The following is a 27,510-nucleotide window of genomic DNA, read 5'->3' on the forward strand; positions in this document are numbered from 1 at the left end:
TAATTTGAATTTGTGTCACTACAGGCAGTGTCAGCTGAGTTAGATGATATTACGACCATTAACTGCGTAATCTAATTGAGCTGAAATGTGTACCACTGGCTTTGGGGTTACTCACCCAAATTGTCAGAGAGCTTTGGAATCCTCCACACTTGTACTTTCAGGTGTCTTGGTAGTGACTTTTCATTATAGCCAGTTAAGTGTTTATAACATCTTTTAGATTTGGGCTTTGTCACTTGAATTCATGTTTTGTGAATAGACTACAGACATTTAACTATGCTAAGATCATAAAGATGACAGTATTTATAAATTAGAAACACTCTCATGAGTTCGTGTTGAACTGTTTACTTTGGGTTTTTTAATATTGATTTTGACAATCTTAGAAAATTTGTCAGCAGTTAAACTCAAATTATTGAACTTGTGTACACGAATGTGCAGACCATTTAAAATATGACATGTACAAACACGATGTCATATTTGTTTCTCATTTGTTAGATTATTTATGAGATTATTTTGTTTTCAGCAGTTACTATTTCCCAATTTACAATAGTAAGTTAACCCTTATAATAGCTTTATGCAGTGTCCACTGTAATTAGAGTAGGACTCACATTGACTCTCATTTTTTTTCTATTACTACTAAATATGAAATTTCTGTTTCATATTATTTCAATAAGCAAAAATAGTTTATTACTGTAGGAAGTCCTTAAACGTGTCTGGAGTAAATATGAGTTTACTTTTGTAATATAGTTATGCTACCATTGAAACAAAGAAAATCTAATGTTGAATCTGCAGTGCATGCTGTAATACTTGTCAGTTTTCCTCTCAGGAATGAAACAAAGGTGCTTAACATAGAAATGTACTTAGCTTTCAAATCCTGAATATTAAACATATCTTGTTCTTGAGTAACACTCATCTGAATTCCAAACATTCTCTTAAAAAGTATTTTCATTGAGAGATCAAATATTTAATCAGATTTTCAAAACTGACTCGATGTTTCAGTTTCTAATGGTACTTAAGATTTCTCAGTTCTTTTATGTAAAAGACATCTACAATTTATTTTAAAATGAGCATGTTATTTAAGTGTTTTCAAAAAGAATTCTGAATGTTTCATTCCATTCTGGGCTAATAGGAGAATGTAATACAAACTATGCTCTCAGAAAATTTCGTAGAATTACTATTACAACAATAAAGCTTGTTTTCAATTTAAGAATTATTAATAAAAATATTGTAAGCAATACCACTTGATAATTTCATACTAAGCAAATCACTGGGAAAATGTCTCAGTTGAGAACAACTTATGGTGAGGCTTACAGTCTGTACAAGAAGACAAATGAGCAGAATATTATAAAAGATGGTTCCCAGTAGAAATTTAGTTGGTATCTCAATGACATATCTGTAAAATCCTAGGGTGCTTCAAGATGTATGTTTAAATCTGTAAAAATTAGTTTTCTTCTTGACCTGTTGGATGCAAACGCAGTTTCTGAGTCCTCTTATGTTGGCCTCAAAAGTAAAGTAAAAAGGTCTTTATAGCCTGTATATGCATTATGAAATTAAAAAAAAAAAAAAAAAAAAAAAAAAAAGGTTGATTTGCATTCCTATTCCCTTGTAATTTTTTTTTTTTTTCTGAATGTCGACTTGGGAAAACATTGATATATTATGCAGTGTTCAGTCATGAAATATTTGTTATATGGTCATAGAATCTTAGCAGAGCCTGAACTGTACATTACTGAATGTCTACAAAGACTGCTCCAAAAGTAATGCCTTCTATTTTATTATGTTGGCCCATGAAATCAGAGGCGGATGTTGGTGATACGACAGTGGAGGTTGAACCTTCCAACCAGTATCCCATTACATTTTGTTGCCGGTTGACAGATGGCAGCAGATAGAAGTCTGTCCAACCAAACATTGAGGTGGTGGCTAGTATGTTTCAGCAGTGGTGGCAGCAACAGTATGTTGCTTCTGCTGGTGAAGATTTTTACAGTACAGCGTGCTGTTGGTCATATCTGGTAAAAATGCATAGCTAATGGTGGTTACTATCTTGAAAAATAACGTTTTGTAGCTGAGGATTTGCTCTGTAACATAGAGTGATTGTGCTCTTTGTATCCGTTGTAGTTTTTGTGGAAATAAATAGGAGGCATTACTTTTGGAGTGACCTACATATGTATTTATAAATTGTCTCATAAATGTAAAATAATTCAAAGTAATATTTGGATAATTATCTAGAATCCATAGAATTTCTGGAAGTAGCTGAAAATCAGCAAGGTTATTTTTACCTTTCACCTAATTCATGTTTTAAATGCCATTGTGCTAACCCTGTACTTGGAAACTACGGCATAAAAAATTTAAAAAATAGACACTGCAGGCCATACTCTGCTGTCTTTCTGCAGCTGAAACCTCTACAAGTTTAACTTGGAAACCTGCTTGGGGAACAGTGGCATACTTTGACCCTTCTCTTTCATTGCAGTTTAATATTCCATAAGTGTCCCTATAGAAACATATATGCAGTTCCTTCTAGAGAGCATAACTTCTTCAAAGTTTATTTATTCTAACAGTGTTTTTTGTTGTTGTTGTTGTTTTTGCTTTGTTTGTTTTCTTTCTCCCTTTTCTTTTTCTTTCCTCCAACTCCTCCTTAAGCTATCTAGCAGCATTTTGGATATATATAACAGTGACCAGGGAATGGCACCAGCTAATATGAGTCTCACAACTGCTTCTTGTCCAGCTAATCTACCAGTAAAAAGGGAACTCACAGGTAAAAGAACTCTGATATTTTAACATTTTACAATTTCAAAAGTGATGGTGTTTCTCTTAAAAGCTGAAAAAAAGTTCAGAAGTTCATTTCCTGAGAATTTTTCAGTGTGCAGTTTCATTTATGGAAAAGGACGACGGCCGTGGAGAAATATTTTCTCTCTGTTCTTCTCTTTAGCAATTCTGAAATGTTTGCTCTATAGTTCTTATGAATATCGTGCTTCTAATAAACCTAATTATTTTGGGAAACAGTGAATTCTTCTACATGTTGGCTCCTGATCAATGGTATAAATAAATTATCATCCATTAAATTTGTTCCAGAGTAAAACAAATGGTTCTTTTAAAAGCTCACAATAAGGCTATTCAAGGTAAATTTATGTTAGTGGATTAACAACTTTGAACGTTACATTCAATTAATCCAAAGAATGCTAACAACTGTGTACAGTTTATTAGTGTCACTCAGAGGAAACAGTGAGCTTGTTCAATATGTGTTATCTTAGAAATCTTATTAACTCTTGCATTATGGGATATGCAAATCCATATTCACATTAGTGTACTGTTTTATCCTGGTGTAAAAGTACAGAAAATTGGAGAAAAATAGTCCTCCATTTTTATATTCTTAAATAAAAAATCTTCCTTAATGAATATCTTAAGTAACCTGCCAGACTTAGCTCAAAAATTGAATACTGGTAGAATATAGATTTGCTTAAGATTTTGTTTAATAATAAAAAGATTAATGAAGTAAAATGACTAAAAGTCTGCTTTTTGTGAAAAGAGGCCATTTTTAAATGGTGATAGGATACAGGACTTGCAATTTAAGGGCTGTTTAATAAATGTTACTTTCTGTCAGAAGCAGATACGCGAGCAATGGCCAAGGAGAGACAAAAAAAGGATAATCACAATCTCAGTAAGTATACGTGCATCTTCCATCTTGTTAGAGTGTATGGGAACCAGTGTACATTAGCTACCATACCTCTGCTCATTGCATCTTACCAGGGTTGTCAAATTTAACTTAGTCTGTGAACAGTCAACTACACAGCTTTCTTCCCCAAACTGAAGTTGTCTTTTACATTTTTCTTTCAATATACCTTATACAGTATTAATGAATTTCTTTATACAACATCCCCTGTTATTTTACAGTACTGTTGTATATATATCCTGTGCATATACATTTTACTTGATTTATTTAAGAATTAAGGTGCAAAATAGGCAAGAAAATAGGCAGACAGTGAAAAAGAAAACATAGCAGAAATGATCCAGGCTCCTCACTTGTTACTTACTGAAACATCCAAGTGAGAGACTGCATCTCTCTATTGGTAATTGGAAGAGAAAAGTAATCATTCAATCAATCAAATATAAAAAAAAAAATTTATAAACTAGCTGGTGTAGTGAAGCAGGTAAAGCTATGGAAACAATACATTGCAGAAGGAGATCAGAACAGAACTGGATGACACAGTGCTCTGACTGCTCTGAGATAGTTTAAGCTTAAAACAGTGAATTTCATAGTTCAGTGTTTAAATATTAAACTTAAAAACTAAACAACATTTTTAAAAGTCTAGAATAGATAAATATACTCTTATTGCTGAAAGAGAAGTGCCTGTAAGATTGGGTGATTTTTCCCTCTAAAGAGTCATCTAAAGCAAAAATCTGAAGTATTCTCTCTGAAGAGTGTTGAATAAAACAGTAATATTCTCTAGTTCTCCTTTATACTTCTGACAGAAATAATTCATGAATTACCTAAATTGGTGATTTGATAAAGTGGTAATCACCACTAATTATATCTTTCTTCTCTGGCTATTCCAGTGACATTGGAGAGATTTACAACTTTAGTTGCATGTGCCTGAAAGTGTACATACACTGGTACACTGTGCTGGCAAACAGTGCAACAACTTCCTACTACTTTGATTCTCCAGAAGGCATCCTTGTTTCTGTCCGCACATTTTTAGTGGATCACAAACAAGCCATGTAGATTTTTTTGTTTGTTGTGGGCACATCTTCTCTGAATTACCACAGTATCTGCTGCTGGTCTTGTTTGGGTAGGAATAGAGAGTTTTGGCTGGCCTAGGAAAGGTGGTGGTGGTTAGGAGTTGTCTGGAACTGCCAGAAGAACAAGACAGTTGCAAGCACACATTAGGGATAGCAGGTATTACGATTTCCTCCACAATTTGTTTATTTTTTTTTTTGCTCTGAGGTCATCCTTTCTGCAATAAAGGTGTTTGTGAAATGTCCTTCAGTGCTAGAAAGTGAGATGAAGACAGTATGCCAGGATCATGGCAAGCAGACTCATGACATCGCTTCTAGTTAGGCTCCAGGTGCATATTTCAGAGCTCAAAGTCTTTCTGGAGATAGCTCTGCTATATGAACACTTGAACATATTAGCACGTTACCTGTAGCACATTTATTAGCATCATTACCTATTTTTGTTACATTAGAGATGGTGAGAAAAATCAGTTTTTGGAACTTGATCAGAATTATACCGATGTTCATCATAAAGGTCCACACTTCAGAGAAATGTTCTTAAACTTTCCTTTTGAAATATTAGATTCTCAATGGAACTGTGAAGGGAATTAGATCTAAGAAATTGAACCCTTCTTTATGCAATTACAACAATTTAAGCCATTACTTTTTTTTATTATTATTTAACAATCAAAAGTATTAAAGCTTTTATGTTTTTTTGCTATCTGATTATCCTTGTATATGTACTTTCATTTCTTTATTGTTATTTTGGCTTTGGTATAATTTGCTGCTTGAGATTTTTTTTTGTAACCCAGTATATCACTGAAATTGTGACAGGAATTAATCAGGAAAAATATTTCAAAATTTCCAAATTTCAGAATTTCCCTTCTGATTCACTAGCATAACCATGTGAAATTTATTTGCAGGAAATAAATAAAATAGAAAGAAAAAGAAAGAGTCTACTTCCATTGGAATTTTTTTTTTCTTTTTTTTTTTTTAAGTAGCCAGTGTTCACTATTTTTGATGTGTCTCTTTCAGGACTTTCCCACACTATAAATGTGAATTAAACTGCAACTCCTAAGCTGTAAAACTGCATGTTTAATATACATTCTTTTAACCTCACTATAACTAAAGACATCATGTTGTTCAATTGCTGTATGCTTGAATACACTGTGTTCACCTAACAGATCCAGCGTGTTTATGCCAATGGGTTGAAAGGGATAACAACAGTACATTCAGATGGACTATAATCCTACCCCCTGAATATGGAAATTTCAACTACAAAGATTGAAATGCTTTAATCTGTAAAGCAAAATTCCTGTTTCTAGAGAGAGAAAAATGTTGATACGTTTTGCCAAGAGCATTTCAGGAGGGTAAACAGTAATGTCCAGGCAGGTTTGAACTGGAGTCTGTGAGGGAGAAAGTAGCTGAGTGACACACAAGCCTAAAAGGCTTGCACGGGCGGGCAAGAAGGAAGATCTCTATGTTCTGGGAGAAGGAAAGGAATAAAAGTGAACTACGTGGTGGAGCTGAATCTGCAAGTGATATACAAATATGACTGTGAGAGGTTGAAGTCAGCCTAGGAAGACCCACCAGGCGTCTCTTGAGTGCAGTCTTCTAATTCAGCTGTCCTGGGTTCTAAGGATAGGATTTTTGTACAGGCATTCAAATTAAGGCATTGAACTTAAAGTGCGCATCTCCATGTATGAATGTAAAGGAACATTTAGCATTCTGCTTGTGCTTGGGTCATTTCTGGTCTGGTGGAGGGTAGTGGTATTAGCATTTTGAGCTCATGGAAAGGTTGTCCAAAAAATGGGGAGCATCAGAAACTGCTGTGAAATGAAAGTGGTGGGCTGAAATTGAATCTACCTATTCAGTGCAGCCTTTATTGGGTCCAAGTACCATGTGAAGAGAGAAGATAGAAGTGCAAGATCACACCAGTAGGACGTTCACAAATACCACAGCCATACTCCTTGTAGTATCTGTCATTCTTCCTCCTCATTTTTTTTTCTTTATTTTTTGTTTCCTGATAGAAAAAGTATAATTTGCTATTCTTCTAGGATTTCCATGCTATCTCTCAGTTTAGGCTACCCTGGAGCTGGAAGTCCTGAGTAGCTGGCCATTCCACGTACAACAGGATCTGCATTAAAGCACATGAACCAATGATGTTTCTAATCTCTTAATTTCAGCCTCATAATTGTCTTACTATGTTATCTAGATTGTAACAGACTTACTGCATTTACAGGACGTTTGTTTAACATCTCCAGTATGTCCTAGGTATTTTATTTCCTCACTGAATATACTTTCTGTGTCACAATTATGTACCAGAAATCCCCCAAAGGTTATTTTGGGCCACTGAAAAATATGATATTTCTACATATCTATGTGGAGAAAACCTTGCGAGAATGCAGGGGAGAAGTCTCTCTACATTAGTTAAATGGAGGCAGAAAAGTGACAGGACTTCTGTGTGCTCCATTCTGGATTCCAATATTTCAAGAAACCAGATTGAGAGCACAAAGAGGGAGAACTACTTCTAAGAATCACAGAATTACAGAATCATAGAATGACTGAAGTTGGAAGGGACCTAAAAAACTTATCTTCTTTTTATCTTTCTAACTAAACTGGAAGTAAATAAATATTTTTTTTTTTTTTTTTTTTTTTTTTTTTTTGCATAGCAAAATTCAATTTAAATATAATTTTTTAATTGTTCAAATAGTGTTTTTCTTCATTTTCTGAATGTTATTGTAAAATTTATTCTAAATATTATTGTGTTGTCTATCACCAAAGGAAACAAAATTTCTGGGTATTAAATGTTTCTGGAGCATAATGAAGAGGGATGGCTGTATAAGTCCTCTCCATGGTTTAAAATGCTGTAGATAAGAGATAACAAAGCTGTTAACCATGGTCTGTAGCAAGAGTTCTAACAAAATGTGAATATTTCACCATTAAAATAGTAACTTTAGTTTCTTTTTAACAGTTGAGAGAAGAAGAAGGTATAACATTAATTACCGAATCAAGGAGCTTGGCACACTCATCCCCAAGTCTAATGATCCGTGAGTTCAACAGTCTTTCCTATAATAATGTTTATCATTTAAATACAGGAAAAAAAATCATAGTTGCATACTGGCCGTAGGACTGACTGATGTAATACAAAATGGTTTGTGCCAGGCCACTAGCTTGAATCAGTCTGTTAATGGCAAACTTCTGTCAGATTTCTGGTGCCTGTTGGGAAAACTTACGTGAAAGGATAATAAAATAAAAACAGTACTGGTGTGTCACACACCAGGAAGATGGAGTGGGGAAAAGATAAGCCAAAAACACCACAAGTCTGTGTGATATCTCTGGAGAAGGAAGGAATGATGCTTTCAGCCCTCACCATGGGCCCTCTAGTGGGGTAAGACAAAATATGTGCTGTCACTATCTGCCCTTTGGCTAAGCAAAATAAATAAATAAGCAAACAAAATATTAAAATTCAGGTTAAGAGACTGCACACTGGGCATTTTTCAGAAGTATTCCAGTCAGTGCAGGAGAAAAAAGTCCTGAAAAGCAAGGCTAAAAATAATAATTGCTATAATAATAGCAATTTATACTAATGCGTATACTTACAGTAATACAAAATGTACATTTCTTAAACTGTATCTGCATTTCCTTCAAGCTTATATTTGTCATCAATATGAAAAAAAAATCTGCCTCAGTAGGAAATACTATTGTACGATTAGCAGTAGCAATTCAGTGGGTTATTTAATGCTAGACTTCAGCTTTTGATATTTTATGTCGCTCAGGGAAGACTTAAGACCATGTTTGCATTTTGCATAAAATTGATTATACACATTTGTTCTTTATCATTTGCATGTCAGTACAGACCTGCACTATACTTCGAAGGAAAACATCTATTGATATTTCAGCTTTTTGTTTTCTTCCGGACTAAGAAACTTTTGATTATATTAAGGATTTCTATAAGACTATAAAACACTGTAAGACTTAGATATAGACAAGATTGGCAAAACTAGACATTTTGAGTGAAATCATCAGAGAGAAAGTTAACATGTCATTACTCTTTGAGAGAATTCACTTTTCATTCTACAGCATCCATTCAAGATTAGATAAATAGGCACATTCTTGTTATTAATATAGATCTGAGTGTTACAGAGTGCTAAAATAAGAAGTACTTTAAGTGTCCACACATAAATTTTTGGATGCTTGTGATCACCTGCAAACAAACACTGGTAAAAGAATTTTAATTTTGCTGGCGTATCTTTCAGTATTCAAGGCCATTTGGGCAAATTATTGAAAGATTTCTCAGAAAAACAGTGGATGGCACTGTTGGTTTGCAGCTATAAAGTGATAATGGAAGCAAGTTATATTGCAATTAGAAATGAGCATGAGGTACAATTTCTAGTTGTAGTTTTGATTACCTACAGAGATGCTTCAGCTACATGTTTTTGGTCTGGATTCCAGTTTTAATTTGTTCAAATTGTTAACAGTCATTTGTAATGTACTTACAATGAACGCTCCAGAACTGCAATTTTATTCCAGTAAGTGGATAATGGATTTTACTTACTGATTTTGGAGATGTAGCCTTGGATCAAAGTTTCAGAAAAATATCCTGACTGCATCAGCTTTTCTTGTTTTAGTCTCCAGTCCCACGATTGTGTCCAACAGAGCATTGGCCCTAGAAGAGCTTATGTCTGCAAAAGCAAAAACTCTAGGTTATGAGGATTGCTGTCTTCAAAAGGCTGGTAATTGGTACTACTTTTAAAAATGGGCCTATTTTAAAGTGTTCGTGTTGGTATTAAGAAGAAAGAAGCATCAAATACGCTGGACACAATGAAAGATGAAGTTATAACGTGATTTTGCTGCATTTTGGTGCTAAGTTAAATTCCTCTGAAGAAGTGTAAATACATTTTTATACATATTTGTAAGAGGAAATACATCAGTTTGACCATGTCATTTTGTTGGCTGAACAGATCAAAATTATTTATTTCTAGTATCACTCTGTGTTGCCAACTCGTAACTCAGAGTCCTTATCTTCTCTTTCAGTTCTTTCCTTTTCCCTAGAATACCTTACTGTGCCCCCAATCTGCCCTCCTCTTCTTTGAAAGAAAGATGTATCAGCTCTTACAATATTTTATCTGTAACATTTTACCACACATCACATTTTCACCTTATATATTGATTTTTAAATATTCTTCTTATATTATAGTGGGAGTATGGGTGTGAAGGGAGAAACCTTACTGATGCGTGGACTAATGATAATGAAACAAAACAGCCTTTGCATTGAAGAGCAAATACTGCTATGACTAAGTCATTGTGGTTAGCATGCCTGTCCCAGATGACTTGCTTCAATAAGATTATGTTCAGACTCAGGAGTAGAAAAGGGCATTTTTGATGCTATTTGGAAATCTTTTATGAATCATATTTCTCAGAAGTTTTTTGTTTGTTTTTATTTTATTTTACTTTTGTTAGTTATATGGTGAACTTGTTTGGCTCCTACAAAGCCTCTACAGGGACTTGCTTTTGAAAAGATAAAATCCCTATTCTCTTCTTCTCCTCTTTACTATTTTTCAATTTAATGATGATAACTATGGATTATGTTACTTGAATGAATAGATGTTTTAAGTTCACTTCATTAGCATTGGAAAATAGAGATAAGTTGGAAAGAACTTTGCTTCCTTTGTTTAATTTTCAGAGCTTAGATAGCTAAGTGATAGATGTTTCAGAAATGCAAAACTCTTGGAAAAATTTGAAGACAAAATAAAAAAAAGCCCAAAATTTTAATCATATTTAGCTGAAAAAACAAAACTTTTTTTTTTTTTTTTTTTTTTTTTTTTTTAAATTATACTCACTTTTACATTCTTGATTTCTTCATGTTTGGCCTTTCAAAATCTGGTGGCTAACAGGGTGATAGAGGGTGGGAATAACAACTCAAGAACTGTTTTAGGTAGCTAGACTGGAATTGTCAGAAATACTGAGAAAAAACATCTTTCCTTTATGAATTCTTGTCGTTCCACCAAACCAAGATGCTAAAAGAATGTCTAAGTGTTTTGGACAGAATTAGTGGATTGCTCTCACTCTGCTCTGTGCACCTGTGCATGATGTTCTGTCTGTAGTCTGTGGGCAGACCTTCTAATGGCCAGCATGGCCTCATTTCTTGTAAAGGAAAAGCTTGTGTACACTCAAGCTATTATAAAACAGAAACTTGCTGCCTCTTTCAGGAGAATACGCTTGGTAATTGTACAGGTCATCAAAACAGGTGCAAAGTCCTTCAAAGTGTTTCTTTGAACAAGCTCAGTTTAAAGCTAATTTCTCAGAAGTAGAGAAATAAATGGTCTGCAAACATAGTTTCAACTTCACAGATGTATTTGTTATTATTAACTTCTCTGCAGCTAGCAAACCCTGTGACTACTGCGCGCTCCCAAACTTTGCTTTCATTACTTAGTTTTAATCTTAGAAGATCGGGTGCTCATGTCCTTCCTCCGGATGTCCTTCAACTTGTAAAAGCTAGTGAAGCTCCTTTGACTTCAACAGAGATACTTTAATGGAAGCAATTTGAAAATTAGTCTAATGGCTGTGTTTTGTTTTTTTCTCTTCTTCTTAATGAGCAACTCTCCCAGATAAGAGTTTCACTAAATTTCTGGGCCAGATTGTTTCAGAGAGATTTAGCTGATAAACTTAAGAGGAGCTAGGGTTCAGAAACTAATAAAACACTTTGTGTATTTTACTTACTTGCTACTTTTCCATGCCAATCATATTAAGCGTGGTAGACCTATATTAATTAAATTAATGTCTGTAACTTTCTTAAAGTTTCAAATTATTGTAACATGTGGAAAGACACAAGGACACAATCCTCCTTTGCAGAGATCTCTATTGATGCTCAGACCTGTTCGACTTCTTACTGCTCTCAACTGACTTGTATCACATGTAGACTTTCCCACGTGTTCCAGTATTTACAGAACAGAGTAAAATAATACAAAACAAACAAACAAAAGATTTTTAAAGTAGGGATTGTTAAAAATAGTGAAATAGTAAATGTACATTCACACACACATGCATACACATACATATAATATCCGATATACAAATAGCAGTTGGGAATAACTCTATTCTTGCATCAGATGTGTTAGTGCATACTGACCAGTAGATATATTGTACATCACTGTTCTTTTAGCAGACACCTTCATCACTTCAGTAGAAGTGGTTCAAAGTCTTTGAAGTGATAATAACAACCACAGCATTTTAATCCTAGGTCATCATAATACTTTTGCCTCTCAAATTTTGTAAATGTTACAACCAAAAGTAACTATGTATCTCATCTTATATGATTGAATTCGTCTCTGGCAATTTGAATCTCAGAATTAGCCTTTCAGTGATAATTTAGATGATGAGAAAATTTATCATTACAATGTATACATAAAAATTCAAAGTGTCAAGGCAATATGAAATAAAACTTAGTAATATCACAAAGGTTGTCAATTATGTGTGACATTAATGAATTGCATGATAAAAAGATTTCCAATACAATCATGAATATCTGTCTTACTGATATGCCAGTCAGGAAAACTGACTGAAAAACACTTTTGTCTATATTTGGTTTTTAATTCATAGTGCTTTATAACTGATATGAACTTATGAAGTCACTATTAAATATTTGTTTGATGTGTTATTTATGTTTTCTCCTGCTGTTAGATGTTGTAAAATTTTCCATTTCATTAGCAATAGATTGATTTTATACTACTATATTTTAATGTTTAGATGAACAATTCAAAATTGGCTTAATTTGGTCTTAACTACATGCTAGGAGGAGCTGATTCCTAGTACCTACTCAGATTTTCTTCTCAGAGTTTATGCAATATGTATTTTTGTTAATGTTGCACTTATTCTAAATCGCTATGAAAATGTCCTAAATCAGTCATTTTCACTTGAAATTAAATAAAAACCTGTGGTAATTCTAAGCTCTAAATAGCATGCTTATACCTGAGATGTCACTGGAGATTCCCATCTTGAAAAGTTACTGTCTTCCTATCTTTAGGTCTTTGTTGTTGTTTAACTCAGAAGGCAGCTCAGCACCACACAGCTGTTTGCTCAGTCCCCATAGTACGATGAGGGAGAAAACAGGAAACAAAATAGAACGAATGGGTTGAGATAAAAACTTTTTACTAAGACAGACAAAGAAAAGAAATTAAATGCAATGATAAATATATATACATATATTGTCCACATAATTAATGGCCACCCACCAGCCAACACTCAACTAACTGCTGATCAGCAGCCTGCTTGCACTGCAACATCTCACCACCCTCTGACTGGTGCACAGCCAATTCCCAAGCAACATCTGCCCCCTTGGCCAACTGCCCACAGTTTTAGAGCCTTCTGCATGATGTGGCATGGAATAATCCCTGGCCTGTTTTCATCCAGCTGCCCCAACTTTGCCCTGCGCCATGTTCCCACGCCTTGTTGGTTATGGCCCCTTGTCCAAAGAGTTGCCCAGCCCTGGGCATGTGCAAATTTCTGAACCTCCATAAGGGTTTCTCATCTATGTAGTGCATCAGAAAAAGCCAGATGGTCTAAATCCCCAGGTCCCATACCTATCTACCATTTGCCCTGTACATTTGGCAGAATGACAGCTACTTTGGTGGAGGCCTTCAAGAGTTCTTTCTTACCTTTGGGATAACAGTGTAAGTTTCCTTGGCCGTTTATTTTGAGAGCCTGAATTAAAACCATAGATACTCCTACAAGAACTAAATCCATTTAGCACCACAATTTTACTTACTCAGATTGTGAATAGAGTCAAGTCTCATTAACTAAAACAACAGAATAATGGAAAGTGGTAACTGACAAGGATATAATTTATATTTCTTCTTGACTCTATAAATATCAGGGTATAAGTGTAAGTATTTGGAAGAGATACTTAAAAAGAATGCACTAAGTTGATTACTTCTCTACTCCAACCTCAGATTCTAACTAGTTTGAATATCTTTTTCCCTCTTGAGCCTGTCTTATAGGACCAAAATGTCTGTAAGTCAAGATGGTTCATTTTAAGCTACCTTGCAGTGAAATAAATAGTTTAGATTGACTCTTCTAAATTTAACGCAACACTAACTGTCCTTGTATCGTAAAATACTGAACTTTGTCAGGAATTCAAGATTTTCAACAAAATTTATTCCTATTAAGGCCTCTAATATGTTTCATGAAGGAATACATGGAAAATTAATAAGTGGATATGTGAAACTCCTTGAACACATGGTACATTTGAACAAGTGCGCGGTTAGTAAGACTTCTTTTAATCTGGTAGTTAAACCATGGTTTTCTGAATGGGAGATGGGTTAATTTTTACTTTGAATTGGAATCTGGTATTTAGCTGTGAATTTTAACTTGAGTTATGTTGTTCCAAACTTGCTGAAGCAGTAATTTTTGTCATATTTCTGCCGTTGTGGTTACCAAACCATGATTTGTGTAGTCTATCATCAGTGAGGAGTGGCACTCAGCACAGACCTTTTTTTTTTTTTTTTTTTCTCAACAAGCTTAAAAGCAACCTCATTAGTAAGTCAGGTAAAAAAGAGTAGTATATTTGAAACGATCTTTAAAAATTTAGGCTTAAGTCCTCAGTAATGTATATTTCCTAGTTCATTAATGCAGAAATACTGCACATAGATTTTAATCTCAGAGTTAATAATAAAAGCAATTTTCACTAAAAATATAAAAACTGTAGTGGTAGAATCATGATATTGCATTTAGCTCTCCCACAAAAAGTCACTTTATTACTTTCTTTTGACACTTATTTTCATTCTGGGATTAATTTTACTATATAAGGGCTTCTTAACTATTCTATTAAAATTTCCATTCAGAAGCAATAATATCTAAGAGTGAATAATAGTCATGTAAATCATTATTTCATATTAATGTAAAAGATTTTGTAAGTTCTTATGAATTCTGCTGACATGCACAATTGTGAAAAGGTTATCTCTACATTCTGCAGTGATATGCGCTGGAACAAAGGAACTATTTTAAAAGCATCAGTGGAGTACATCAAGTGGCTACAAAAAGAACAACAGAGAGCCAGAGAATTAGAACACAGACAGAAGAAATTAGAGCACGCTAACAGAAGACTTCTACTCCGAATTCAGGTCTGTATGAGGGAGTTGTCATGAACTTCAAAGCTTTCTCAGTATTCCTACCTCATCAAATTTTATTAATCTGTATCATTTTTTTTTCCCAAATGTCACTTACAGCAAAGGCATTTTCCCTGTTTATTGCGGTGTAGATTGAGGAAAGGATATATTTTCAGATTTCTAGGAAATGCCTGTGATCATTATACCTTACATAAAGGAATATGTGGAAAGTTAATAAAGTATGTGTACGAACAGTACATATTATGGACTAGGAAGGACAAAAAGGAAAGGAAAAGGTACATCTCTCGTGCCAAAAACACAATACTGGACTTAAAATTCCTTTCTGTGTTTTCATTTTCTTCTGTATTTCACATTAAAGTTTTTTAGGTATAGTGTGCAGTGTTGTATCTGCTCTTGACACAAATGAACATGATGTGGTGGTGGAAAAGCATATATGACTATGCAAACATGCAATGATGACTTAGCTAGACAAAAAAATCAGTCATCTTATGTATTGTAATTTACAGCTATGTATGTATATTGTGAGAAATGTGAAGTAAAATATCCTCTACATCTTTGGATAGCAGTGCACAAAAAGTTTGCAACAGTTTTCTGTCAGTTTTGTTAAGTAAAGAAGGCAATGATTTCAGAAAACCTCTCGTGCATCTTGCATTCCGGCAGGAGAGCTGTTTAATGGTGAAAATGGAATTAAAAGGAAAACTAACTGGTGGCTCAATGCAGATTTTCATAGATTAATAATTTTGTATTTTGCAACATAGTTTCACAGTTGGACAAGAAAAATCTTTAGTTTGCATGTATAGTCTGTATACTTATCATGGTAGTTCTGAAACATTATTTCTCTTCCAAAGTCATTATCTAATTATCCTTATTTATTTATTCGTTTATTTATTTGTTTGTTATTTATTTATTTAAACTTTAGGAACTAGAGATCCAGGCACGTGCGCATGGCCTTCCAGTCATGTCTTCACTCAGTGCAGTAGATTTAGCTGCTCAAGTCACCAAGCAACAGTCATATCCAGAGGAGAACTCTGTAGACTACTCTCATCAAATGCCTCTGGCTCGTGGACCAAATTCTGATGTTTGTGATGGATCTACAGCCTTTTCTGATCCACTTTCCCACTTCACCGATTTGTCCTTCAGCGCAGCTCTAAAAGAAGAGCAACGACTAGAGGAAATTTTATTGGATGACACAGTATCACCATTTGGAGCAGACCCTCTCTTGTCCTCCACATCCCCAGCTGCATCAAAAGAGAGCAGCAGGAGAAGCAGCTTTAGCACAGATGATGGAGACGATTTATAAAAGCAGAAAGGGCCTCGCGTTTCCTTGAACCACTTGCTAACAGACTGAGTTGAACATAAGCATGGTGTGTGTGCTTGTTCCAAATATGAATATGGAAAACCACTGTGAAGGTAACAGGCAAGGCTTAAATCAGCATTTACTTCACAGGAAAAGGAGATATACATGGATTCAGATCACTTTGCCCCAGATTCACATCATCTGTTCACAGCTGACATTTGCACAAATCTTTCTTCCCTGGAAACCTTTTTACTACTGTTCCACGACTTTTTATAGCGGTATGAAAATGCTTTCCACAAAAGGAATGTCTGTGTTACACAAATGTGTTCAGACTCTGTCTTCAATCTGCATTTACATTTATCTGTTATATATGTGCTGCTTAGTAATTTGCTATTTTTTTTATAACAATGAGAATATTGTGTTAAAAATTCTACAAAACATAAGAAACAGTAGGAGAATATGTAAACTGGGAACTATAGAGTGATACATGTTTTAAAATCTGAAAAAACAAATAGAAATTCATTTGCACAAGTGAAGTGAGCATGAATTTAAAACCACATAGATTTCCTGTAATGATACAGGAGAAAAATAGAAACTAACATAATCACAGAAACACAAAGAAATTCAAACAGAAAAAGGTGATGTTTCAGTAGAAAGTGTTTAGAAAGACTGTGGATGTACAAGACTGAACAAAGATATTCCACATTACCATCAGCACAATTTAAAACAAATACTACTGGTAAAAGTGCTGTGTCAGCTGCTTATTCCAAGAATAATCAAGCTGTATCCTTCTTGATGTGGAAGAGATAAGAATATGCAACAGTGTGCTTCTGGACTGTGCTTCCAGAGCTTTTTGGGAGCACATTAAGGTTTTTCTAAAGGGAGTCTGTCTTTTCCATAGCTATGCCTTTGCATTGTTTGTGAATAGAGAGAATTGGCCAGGTTTCCATTATACACATTGAAACAATGGTAATTCAATTTCAAATTTGCCTTTTCAATCACTATAGAAAAGCAAGTAAGACTTCAAATCAAAGGAAATATTTGGAAGACTTGATTTTCCTGGAGTACACTAAGTGCAGTCATTCTAATTGTAATATTAACACGCAGAAAATAAGCTCGTACAAGTTCTTCATTGCTCTTCCTCCACCAGCGTCAAAAGAGCATATTTGGGAGTTTTCTAATAATTCAAAATATATTTCAAACGTATGTGTTAAATTTTGCAGTCACTGAGCCCTGCTTAATTTCCCAGAAAATTCGCCTGATTAGAAACAAAGAAGAAAATGGAATGCTGTTTGTGTTAATGGTATAAATGTATTTGAACGTACTTTTCAAGAGCTAATCCTTTGCTTCCTCCTATTTCCTCTTCTGTTATTTGTACCTGAGGTCTAATTTATCCAGAGCCTTAGCCCATTCCTGACCAACCCATGGTTATGAAACATTATGGTGCGCCCAATTTCATGAGAGTCTGCATGCTTATAGGAAACTCGAGGATATCTGTTTGCCTCTGTAAACTATTTTGATGTAAGATGAACAGAGCAGAAGTAACTTCTTGTCAAGTATGTGTGGGTTCCCAAAAAGCCAGCACAAAACTGGTTCTGATACACTTCTACTGTATGATTAAGATTTTTTTTCATTTTTCATTTTTATTTTTATTTGTACATGGAGGAAAGGAATGGAAAAACAAAGTGATACTAACCAAAATTAATTGACCTCCAATAACTGGAGTGCTTCCTTAAATGACACTCAACAAAACTTGCTTTGTCATAGTTATGCTAAAGACAAGCTAAGTATTCATTGAAATTGGTGTTCATATAAAAAATGTGATGAATTGGAAGTAGAATTTGTGCCCACATTGTGTCTAGCTTAGGATGTGTATTGTCCATGTCAGCTAATGAAAGGAAAGGATACTTGATTGACATCAAATGCCATTTGTCCTTGTACTGCAGTTTCTGCTATATTGGTTTTAAATACACCAGTGCGGATTGCTCATAATGGAGAAAAAGAAATTAAAAATGAATGTATTACATGATTTTCCCATTGAACTTTTACATGGGAGGTAGACCACAGTTCTGAACTATGTTGACTTTAAATAACATCTTGAGTTTTATGACTATTATAAGGACTGTTCTAAAAAAGCATTATAGTTTTAACAAAACTTACAGTTTTAAAACATCCATTAAATGTTTTAAAGTTGATTTTCATTCTTCTGGCAGTTGCTTCAGTCTGAAGCACCAGATTTTTCTTTCTCTTCCAGCTTGAGAAACCTAGCAGGAGGTAGGAAATGCTCCTTCTGCAATTGCATTAAGCACACTCAAGCTGTCTTCATTCACACAGTTTCCAGCACCCTCCTCTCTGCAAAAGCTAAATGTATCCATGCCTGTGGGTGTGTATTATGATGATGATGTTTCACTACCATTACGCTGTTTTCTAGAAGGAAGTGGTCATTAGTGTTTTCCCTGTATTGTACCATCATCCTTGAAATGGTGATACAGGCTACCAAAAATGATACACCAGGGCACCACACGCTGAAGATATTGATGAGATCTTTGTGAGGGTAACTGTATCCCAGGTTGTTTTGAATAAGCATCCCCTCTCCCACTTCGATGTGGTGAGACTGCTGTGCAGCTGGGAAGGCTGCTGGAGGGCCAAGCGGAACACAGTGCCTTCTGGCTTGCGCAGAGGAAAAGGATTGCACGACTGCAGCAACAATCCCTGATGTCCCTCCTCAGGCAGAATTTCTCTCCTGTCCATGAGAGTTTTACTGGACTAAAATGTGGTGTGCGCAAAACACATTTTTAGCTCTTCCCCAAATCATACAGATCCGTTTAATGAAATCCCATGAAAGAGATGCATAATTTGTCCATGGCTCTGGGTCTAGAAAAGAATTTAAAGACGTACAGAGTTTGACCTCAAGCAGGGCAGGGGGTGAGGAGAGCTGGCTATTTTTGTCAAAATGTATTAAATGATAAATGATGAATTCTTGCTTGTTTTCAGTAGCAGCTGTTCAGAGCTGGTGGACACGTTCTTACAGAATACACAAACTAGCAGACTGATAATTACACAAAAGGAAAAGGGAGCTGAAATATTAACATCCTGTTTAATTCATGAAATGGATATGGATACTATCCTAAGAACAGAAACTTAGATTCTTTCACTGTGCATAGCATAGATGGTGTGAAAAGCTACAGCAAGTGCAAACGGTTTTAACAAACAGAATACAGTTGTTTTATGTAGTAAAGTAACTAAATATAATTCACTCATTTAATCTCAATAAGAACACTGTTACTGTAATACCTTTTGACTTTAATAGGGCTGTATATATGAATGGAGGATGTAAAATTATTGTAATTTAAAATTATGTTAAGTCTCTTAGATAAGTAAAGGCATTTACATTACTATTATGAGACTGTAGAATATTTTTATAATAATTGCTATTTTTCATTGTTAACCATATAGTATCTTGTTTTCTAAGTCAATGTATGCAGACAGAACGTACTTTATTACACGCTGTATATGCAATCTTTTTCAAATTGCATTTTATACAGGCTGGTATTTTATGTTTATTATATGAATACAATTAAAGGACTGAAATTAAAACATCTCTTTATATTTCCCTTGTGAAACTTCGCTACCCAGTCCCACAAAGAATGCCATCACAAGACAATATAATAACATCCTCTAAGAGCACCTGAGATACTGAACAGACAAAACACTTCACAACTGCTAAACATTTAGTCCATTATGATACATCATGATCCAGTAGCCTCCCATTAATAAAAATAATTGATACATTCTTTAATATGGTCTCCTGCCATCTGCTTATTCCTGCTGCTAAGGCTTTGATTTATGGAAAGTGTTTTCAGAATGTTGCGAAATTGCTAGCAGGCATGATGATATCAGTTAAATCACTAAGAAGCTCTACAAAAACCTTTTAATGTACTAGATGTTCCCCAGACAATCTAGGATAAACAGAATATTGTATTTTAAGATGTAAAACATTTTTTTAAAGCTGATAATTAGGTAGCATTTTGGCACTAAAAGATATTCTTTCTTATTGAATTGAGTAAGAATTTGGGTTGCTTTTTGAATTCCTAATATCAAAAGTGCTGCTTTCATTACAGTATCTTTGGTGCTTTCTGTGCATGGCATGATGCAAATACTGTTAAGTAGTAACATATACTTCAGCTACAGTTTTGTAATAGCTCATTTGTTTCTTGTATAATGGTGCTCATTGTTTGTGTACATCAGATAAACATTTTATTTGTAATAAAAATGCTCTCCAGAATCTTTATTTCACCAAATCAACGACATCCATATCAGCATTAAAACAGAATAATATCATAAATATTATTTAAAGTCCAGTGATTAGCCATTGAGGGAAGCTTTGCTTTTTTTCTACACATTTATTATGCACTTAGGATTTGATCATAAAAGATACTCAGTTCCTTGTGAGGGACTCAGTTCCTTTGTGAGGGACTGAGAGCCCTCAGTTCACTTTGAAGAAAGGCAACGCTCAGCCTGTTGCAGGATCAGATTCTTAATGGCTGAATAAACAGCATCAGAAAATAAAATCAGAAGTTATTTCAAAGATCAGAAAAGCACACTGCTTGATTAAAAGTAGTGATATTTGCAATTGAGAGACAAACAGATTTGATGTCAGCATCATTTGTGCTGACAGCCAATAAGAGATCAGAGAAAAATGTATGAAGTTGTGATAATTATCAGACCAGAAGTCTAATTATAAAGGACGCTACGGTAGTGAAGTATGCTAAGGCTTATTGGTTAAATCACTAGTACCCATCAAGTTAAATATATATCAATTTCATTAATTGGCAACCACAAGACAAGTGTTCTATATTCAGGGTGGTGATGATTTTGATATAATCCACCGCATTGTGGTTAAGTATATGATTCATGTAATAAGAAAAAGATGCCTCCAGGCTATTGTTCCTAGCATGGATTAAAATTTACATATTGCTTCTCCTTATGTCAAAACATCTGGTGCCTGCAAATGCTAACATTTCGTTTAAAAGTTTCACAAGATAGGAAAAGTGGATTGGAAACACTGCCTGTGAATCATTCAAGCATTATAATGGAATAAGAGGCTGAGTTATGAACAGGCAGATTGAACAATAGTATAGTCAAAGAGATTCATATGCTTATGAGTTTGATAGGCAACACTTTATACAAGGAGAGGAAATGCCCCAAATCATACAAAATAATGTTTGGAGGTATTTTTTTTTTTTTTTTTAATGTCATTGAAATAAATCATCTCAGTTCCTTTCCAAACTGCACTTTTTTTCCAAATAAAATCCATGTACGTAAGTGGATGTAGTTAGTGCTAAGATAATGGCTAATGCATTCATTTCATTTATGCATTTCAGTATGTTGGCATTCATTTTCCCTTCTGCCATGTAGTTTCATCAGAAAATTATATGACTCTTTACTTTTTCTATCTATAAATATACGTTACATCACTATATCAGGGAGTACATCAAGGTATATCTCAAAAAATTTGGATGATCAGCTATCCTAATGCTCTCAACTATGTGGAAAACCTGCCAGTCCTTGTACCAGCACTTAGACTTAAGATCTTTTTTCTGTTGATTTCTAGATAGGGTGTTGGGTATTAATTTTCAGGTATAAAAAAATAAATTTTCTGGTGCTAAATTACCTGAAAAGCCCCATCACAGACTGCTGAAATTAGTGGAAGCCCTCTGTATGAAAGGAGGCAATGAAGATAATATTTTCCATGAATATTTCCCAGAGTACTTTCCCCTACTGACATCCAAGGAATAGCTAGGAGTGCATGTCTGTTCAGTGCAGATGGTGGTGATACATTCTATTTATTTGCAGTGTTCTTGCCTTCAGTGTCCACATGATTCCAAATTATTTAAATTTAGTATTCCACATTTGGAAAAATTCGTTAGCTAAATATTTCACATTGCCTTCCAAGAACAGACTGAATTAAAGCAGATTAAAAAATAAAGCCAGATTTTCTTTTTCAATTCTTTGCTGCTCCTTTTGCCTGTTGATGGCACTGTGGTACACCTGAAGAGATGGAGAAGCAGACTTCTTCAGCGTGTTGTTTCTACTTCCTGGCGTCTCACACAGTCAGGCCAGTTCTTGGAGCAGCCTGTGATACTCCTGATCAATTTGTCTAACTTCTTCATTTGTGAAAGAATATTTTTTCTAGATGGATAAATGATGCCCAGTTTTCGTTGTTTATCGCTCAACTCCAGAGCAGCTTTAAAATCAGAGCAATACTTCGTTGGTGGAAGAATTTTCCCTTGTTCTTCCATTCAAAATTTTGAATTTGTCTTTTTATCAGTTAGTGGCACAGCCATATTTTCTCATCATTAAGGTGAGGAACCTCACCAAGAAAAGCTTCTGCATCATTCCAGAGCCACTAGGAAAATTAAACAAATACCTGGAATCATTGCAGAAATACCATTTCCACTGGAAAACGATTTCTACAGCTAATACACACAACCAGCTTGCTATAAAAACAAACCAACACAAAGCAATATGGTCTTACTGGGAGGTAAAGTAAGCATGGTCAGCAGTAAGCGCAGAACATAGAATCAACTTTTGCAATAAAAATTTAAGTAGTGTTGTCTCCATTTGGGAATTTACACTTTAAATTACACCCAGTTTGACTTTTTATTTATTTATTTATTTATTTTCCCCCAGTGGGTAAAAACAAGGGAAAACAAAGCTCAAGACAGCTAAATATAAGCTAAGGTGAAGACAGGGATTGTGGAAAACTAAAGAAGGTACATTCCTGATCCAAAAATATCACAAATGGATGCCAGTGCACTGAGGGAAGATCTCTCAAAGGCAAATTTCAACCTGAGAGACAGACAGGGGAACCCCTTCCTTCAGGGAAAGAAAAGATGTTATTTCTGTCTGTCTTCAGGCTATTCACAGCTTCCATGTTAAGCTAGGAGTGCTGCTCCTCGCCCACCTCTCTCACATCACTTCTTCTCTCCTCACCTTTTCAAACTGTGCTAGATTCTGGAGGACAGAGCACAGATATTCGTCCCTTCCTGCTTTGCTGATGTGTGAGGAGCATCAGCGACTTCTCCTCCTTGTCAGAGCCCAGCTACAGTCTCAGCCAAAGCTGATCAGTCAGTGGTTCAGCAGATTGGTAGCTGTGCAACAATGCCAGTGTACTACTAATACAATGTACTACTAATATGGTTATGTAAAATGTCAAAAATGCTATGTTACATGCCTTGATATTTAGTATTACCAAGCTTGGGAATAAAATAAACTTGTTTTTCCTGTAAGTTTTTCCAGTTCAGAGGAGCTAAACTAGTTCTGACGCTCATTATAGTGGAATCCAGTAGGAAATGGATGTCTGGTTCCCTTTTACACCTGAAACTCAAGGCCAGGTGGTTGTGAGCTCCAGGCACACTTTTTGGTGTTACCCATTTGTGAGTGCACACTGCTTGATTTTGACTGCCTTGCTGGTGAGGGCAGACTATTTCCATCAATGGTCTCCTGTTTGCTTTTTATGCTAAGAGTTTTTATACCTTTTCTCTTGCACCCAAAGCAAAAATTATCTTTTCCATATGCCTATAAAAATATGCATATTACTGCCTCATATAACAGCTTCATGTTCTATTTTGCTGGTATAGCAGAACGGAGGAGTAAGCACATTTTTTAGGAATACTTTCAAATATATTTCTACACCTCTGTCTCCTTCAAAGATGATTTTCTGAAGCAATGGTTTCTACAGAAGCAGTTCCTTGTGGCACTCTCTGTGTAGCATCTTTACTCCCCTACTGGCCCACTGAATTTGAGGAGGATGTGGAGGGGTGCCATATGTCACTTTTCCAGGCTTAGAGACCTGAGTTGCTTTTCTCCAGTATGGATCAACTTCATAAACATTGCTTTTCTGTTATAACAGTGGGGGACATCTGCCAGCAAGAGGCAGTGGAAATCCTATTCTCATTTAGCACAAGGTCCTATAGCTTCCTCATCTGTAAAATACAGAGATTCCTAGGTCTGCATAATAAATAATAATACACGTATGTGGTATATGATTCTAATGATGTAATTCAGCTTCAGGTTTTTACTGCCATTCATAAACTGCTTCAGCAGACTTCTTGTAATTTATGATATCAATAGAGCTCCTTAAATTACATCCTAGATTCTGCCATGTCTTGCCCTATGAAAGGAAAATGGCTTTGTATCCAATATCACTGCAAGAAGGAGAATGAACAAGAGTCAAGTGTCCTTTATTGAAGGCGAATATTGCCTTCACAGTGTGCAATATATGAGTATTGAGCGCTTGACAACAACTGCAGTAATCCTCAACTTAATTGTTTGCTTTGAAACTATGAGGAGTTTCCTAGCACTGGTTTAAAATGAGCTCGTAAGTGTCATGGGAAAGGTGAGGCCATCTTTCTCTGTGTTCTGCATTTTGAACCCACAGCTTCTAACTCAGAGAATGTCAGGGAGAAAACAGCAGCTGCAAAATGTTGGCATCCTCAGTCTGGCTAAGGATCCTCTTCCTCTTGCCTAGGGTTGGCTGCCATGCCACGATCTGCTGGGGGAGAGCTGAAAGCCCTGACTGAAAGGATTGTTCCTGAGGTCCATGGAGCCCAGGGCAGGGAATTACTCTTGGCAGGAGTCTGAATCCATGATGGCAGTTCTAAATATTTCCAGACATGACCCAGGTAGAAATTGTCTTTTCTGTCTTTGTTAGGAAAGGGGATAAATCCCTGTGCACCACTAGGGAATGGATTGCAGCATGATAGACTATTGTCTCTGCAGGTTTTTTTCCCCTTTATTTGTCCTCCTAAAATGAGGGGTGGAATAGGAATTCTTCAAAAGTAAGTGGAGACAAATGGCCAATTTAGCACTGAGTTATTCTAATTCAGGTGCTTTCTTCCTCTGCAATGCATAAGCCATTCTTAAGCGGAGGAGTCCTGGGGGTAGTGGCTTCAGGGGATCCATCATTGCCGTGACTCCATCAAAGCCCTTCAGGGGACAGGAGGTGGTGTGGAGGCTCTGAACCTCACTGGGAGACAGCTGCTGTAGTTTCCCATCACATTAATACTTTTATTCCTGCCTAGGGAATGATCTACTACTGCTAAAAATCAACAGAAAAGAAAGTTGCATAGAAGCAACTTTTGCAGAACCAGACACACTTCTGACTGTACAACAGTAAGCACATTATTTGTTAGGTTTCAGCAGTAAAAGCCATTTGTGTTAGACGTTGTTAGTAAAGTTGGATTCAGTAGAAACACTACCACCAATATACAGGCCTAAATATTTGAAATGTTAATAACATTTGTAGTAGCTTCTTTTTAAGACTTGCAGATACCTATGATTTTTCAAAGATTTTTCAGATGGAGTTTCACCTTGATTATTAACTCAGAGGGAAGATGACTTTACAGCTGTTTTCTTTGCAGAAGGTGCAGGAAACAGTTTTAACTGATTTTATATAGGTAGGGAAACTTGTGTAGTTTGTGTTTCAGAACAGTTGAGCTGATATTAGGGGAGCACTATCAGATTTATACTACATAAATAATAGAAAAACTGAAGACCTGTTCCGAATATCCCACAAGTTTAAAAATACTTCAACTTGGGCTTTGCATATTAAACATACTGATATTTGTACAGCAGGAAATGCAGTGAAGGCAAATGAGGGGGCATATGAAATTTTCTCTGCTTTTTAGATAGTTCCCTAATCTTACTGCAGCTGTACCTAACTATATAGGATAACATGCCAACTCACTGGAATGTTATCTGGACTGCTTTTTATTGCATTTGCTATATATTGCAGGAGGATTTTCTCTTTTTTTTTCTTTCTTTCTTTTTGGCACAATTTAATTCTAGTGGCACTGTGTAATTTCCATCAACAAAAGAAATGAAATGTATACAGTAGAAAATGGATCCTGTTTTAAAATACTCAGACCTGTCAGGTGTCCATTAATCTATATATATTCTGCGTAGGATGTGGAAAGCAATATGAGTTTTCACATCCTTTGTATTTAATATTTACCTGTGGGCATGTATAAAATAATTCTAATAAATCCACAGCTACTTACAATTTACAGAATGGGACTAATGCTGGTAGTTGATCCTAAACTGACACAAACCAGATATTCTCTTAATGTTACTCCAAGGAATTTTAAACTGACTCTGTTAAAGCCAAGGTTATTTGCCTTGGGGATGCCTAATGGAAGGGTTATTATAACACTGTCCACAAATAGGTGTCTTGAGAGAGCCAGGGCCATAATACTTCATTGACAGCTAATAGATTGTGCTATTGCTGTATCATAGTGATCTTTGAGGCCAAAGGTCATACCTCTTCCTTAATATTTAAATAAAGATACTTGACTAGAGCAGAAAACAGCTTATTGCCAGTGATGGCTGCTGCTCAATTTACAAGAACCTTTACAAAGTCATGCTAATTCCTGGCCTCCTTAGAATGCACGATAACCTTTCATAAATCCATCTTTTCCAGATGTCCTTGGAAATGACAGTTATAAAACTACAAATGATTTGTAATGCAAAATGGGACTGACAGACTTGGAGATTAGTTCTCAATATACTAAAATGACTAAAGACTATAGCTAACAAAAGACTTAAAATGCATCAATAAGTATCTGCCAAAACAGCTCAAGAGCATCTTAAACATGCTCAGTAATGTCTGGAATATAAGAAATTTTCATGACTGTAATATGACAGGTGACCATTTTTCCTGTAAGGGTCTCAGAGTAAAAACTTTCTTTCTTTTGGTTGATCTGGGAGACATATTTTGAATTTCTTATGGTTTGAATATGCAGCATTTTATTTATCTGTGTCATTCTTTTCATAAATAGAATTGTTCAGGAACCAAATAGAATTGTTTTTGAGATTCTACTGGGATGTATTCGCTTCACAGTAAAAATGTGTTATAGAGCATATTTAAATATGGAAAGTGCTGCAGAAAATATATTTGGTTAAAATTAATAATACTCCTTTGACATTAAGGAGGAAAATAAATCTCTAAAATTTCTGAAAGTATATATGATCAGTGTTATTAAGTTTCATTGAAGATATACACTAAATTTTGTATTTACAGATAATCACTTTCTTCTGTTCTGGGGGATGCTTCATAATTCAGAGAATGTTTGTTTTTTTGTTTTTAAATACACCATACAAGCAATATATGATTTACTCAGTAGTTCCAACTGTTTATAGAAATCAAGGGATAGCAGATGTTGACAGGTATGCTTATAATTACAGTCTCCTAGATCAGGAATAAAACACTTTCAAAAAAAAAAAAAAAAAAGTGGAAAGAAAAGAGAGGAAAAGAGAGAGGAAAAGAGATTGGAAAGGAGAGAAAAAAAGGAAGGGAAGGGAAGGGAAGGGAAGGGAAGGGAA

The 27,510-nt window shown here is 35.2% G+C and overlaps 1 protein-coding gene across 5 annotated transcripts in view; it reads left to right on the top strand.

Moving 5' to 3' along the window:
• The window catches only part of TFEC (transcription factor EC), a 93,767-nt gene extending 73,420 nt beyond the window's left edge, over positions 1 to 20,347 (top strand). For 3 of the 5 annotated variants that reach the window (XM_042816226.1, XM_042816231.1, XM_042816230.1), the window contains 5 exons: positions 2,632 to 2,746; positions 3,593 to 3,649; positions 7,676 to 7,751; positions 14,675 to 14,822; positions 15,748 to 20,347. In XM_042816226.1, the coding sequence (XP_042672160.1) occupies positions 2,632 to 2,746; positions 3,593 to 3,649; positions 7,676 to 7,751; positions 14,675 to 14,822; positions 15,748 to 16,128 (777 nt within the window). In that variant the 3' untranslated portion in view covers positions 16,129 to 20,347. The remainder of the gene's footprint in view (positions 1 to 2,631; positions 2,747 to 3,592; positions 3,650 to 7,675; positions 7,752 to 14,674; positions 14,823 to 15,747) is intronic. The other 2 variants (XM_042816227.1, XM_042816229.1) reach the window with 2 other exon arrangements.
• Positions 20,348 to 27,510: the final 7,163 nt, after the last annotated feature.

Source organism: Centrocercus urophasianus, unplaced genomic scaffold (genome assembly GCF_019232065.1).
Source record: "Centrocercus urophasianus isolate 14NV4802_14NV808 unplaced genomic scaffold, USGS_Curo_1.0 seq_15, whole genome shotgun sequence".
NCBI classification, from domain to species: Eukaryota; Metazoa; Chordata; class Aves; order Galliformes; family Phasianidae; genus Centrocercus; species Centrocercus urophasianus.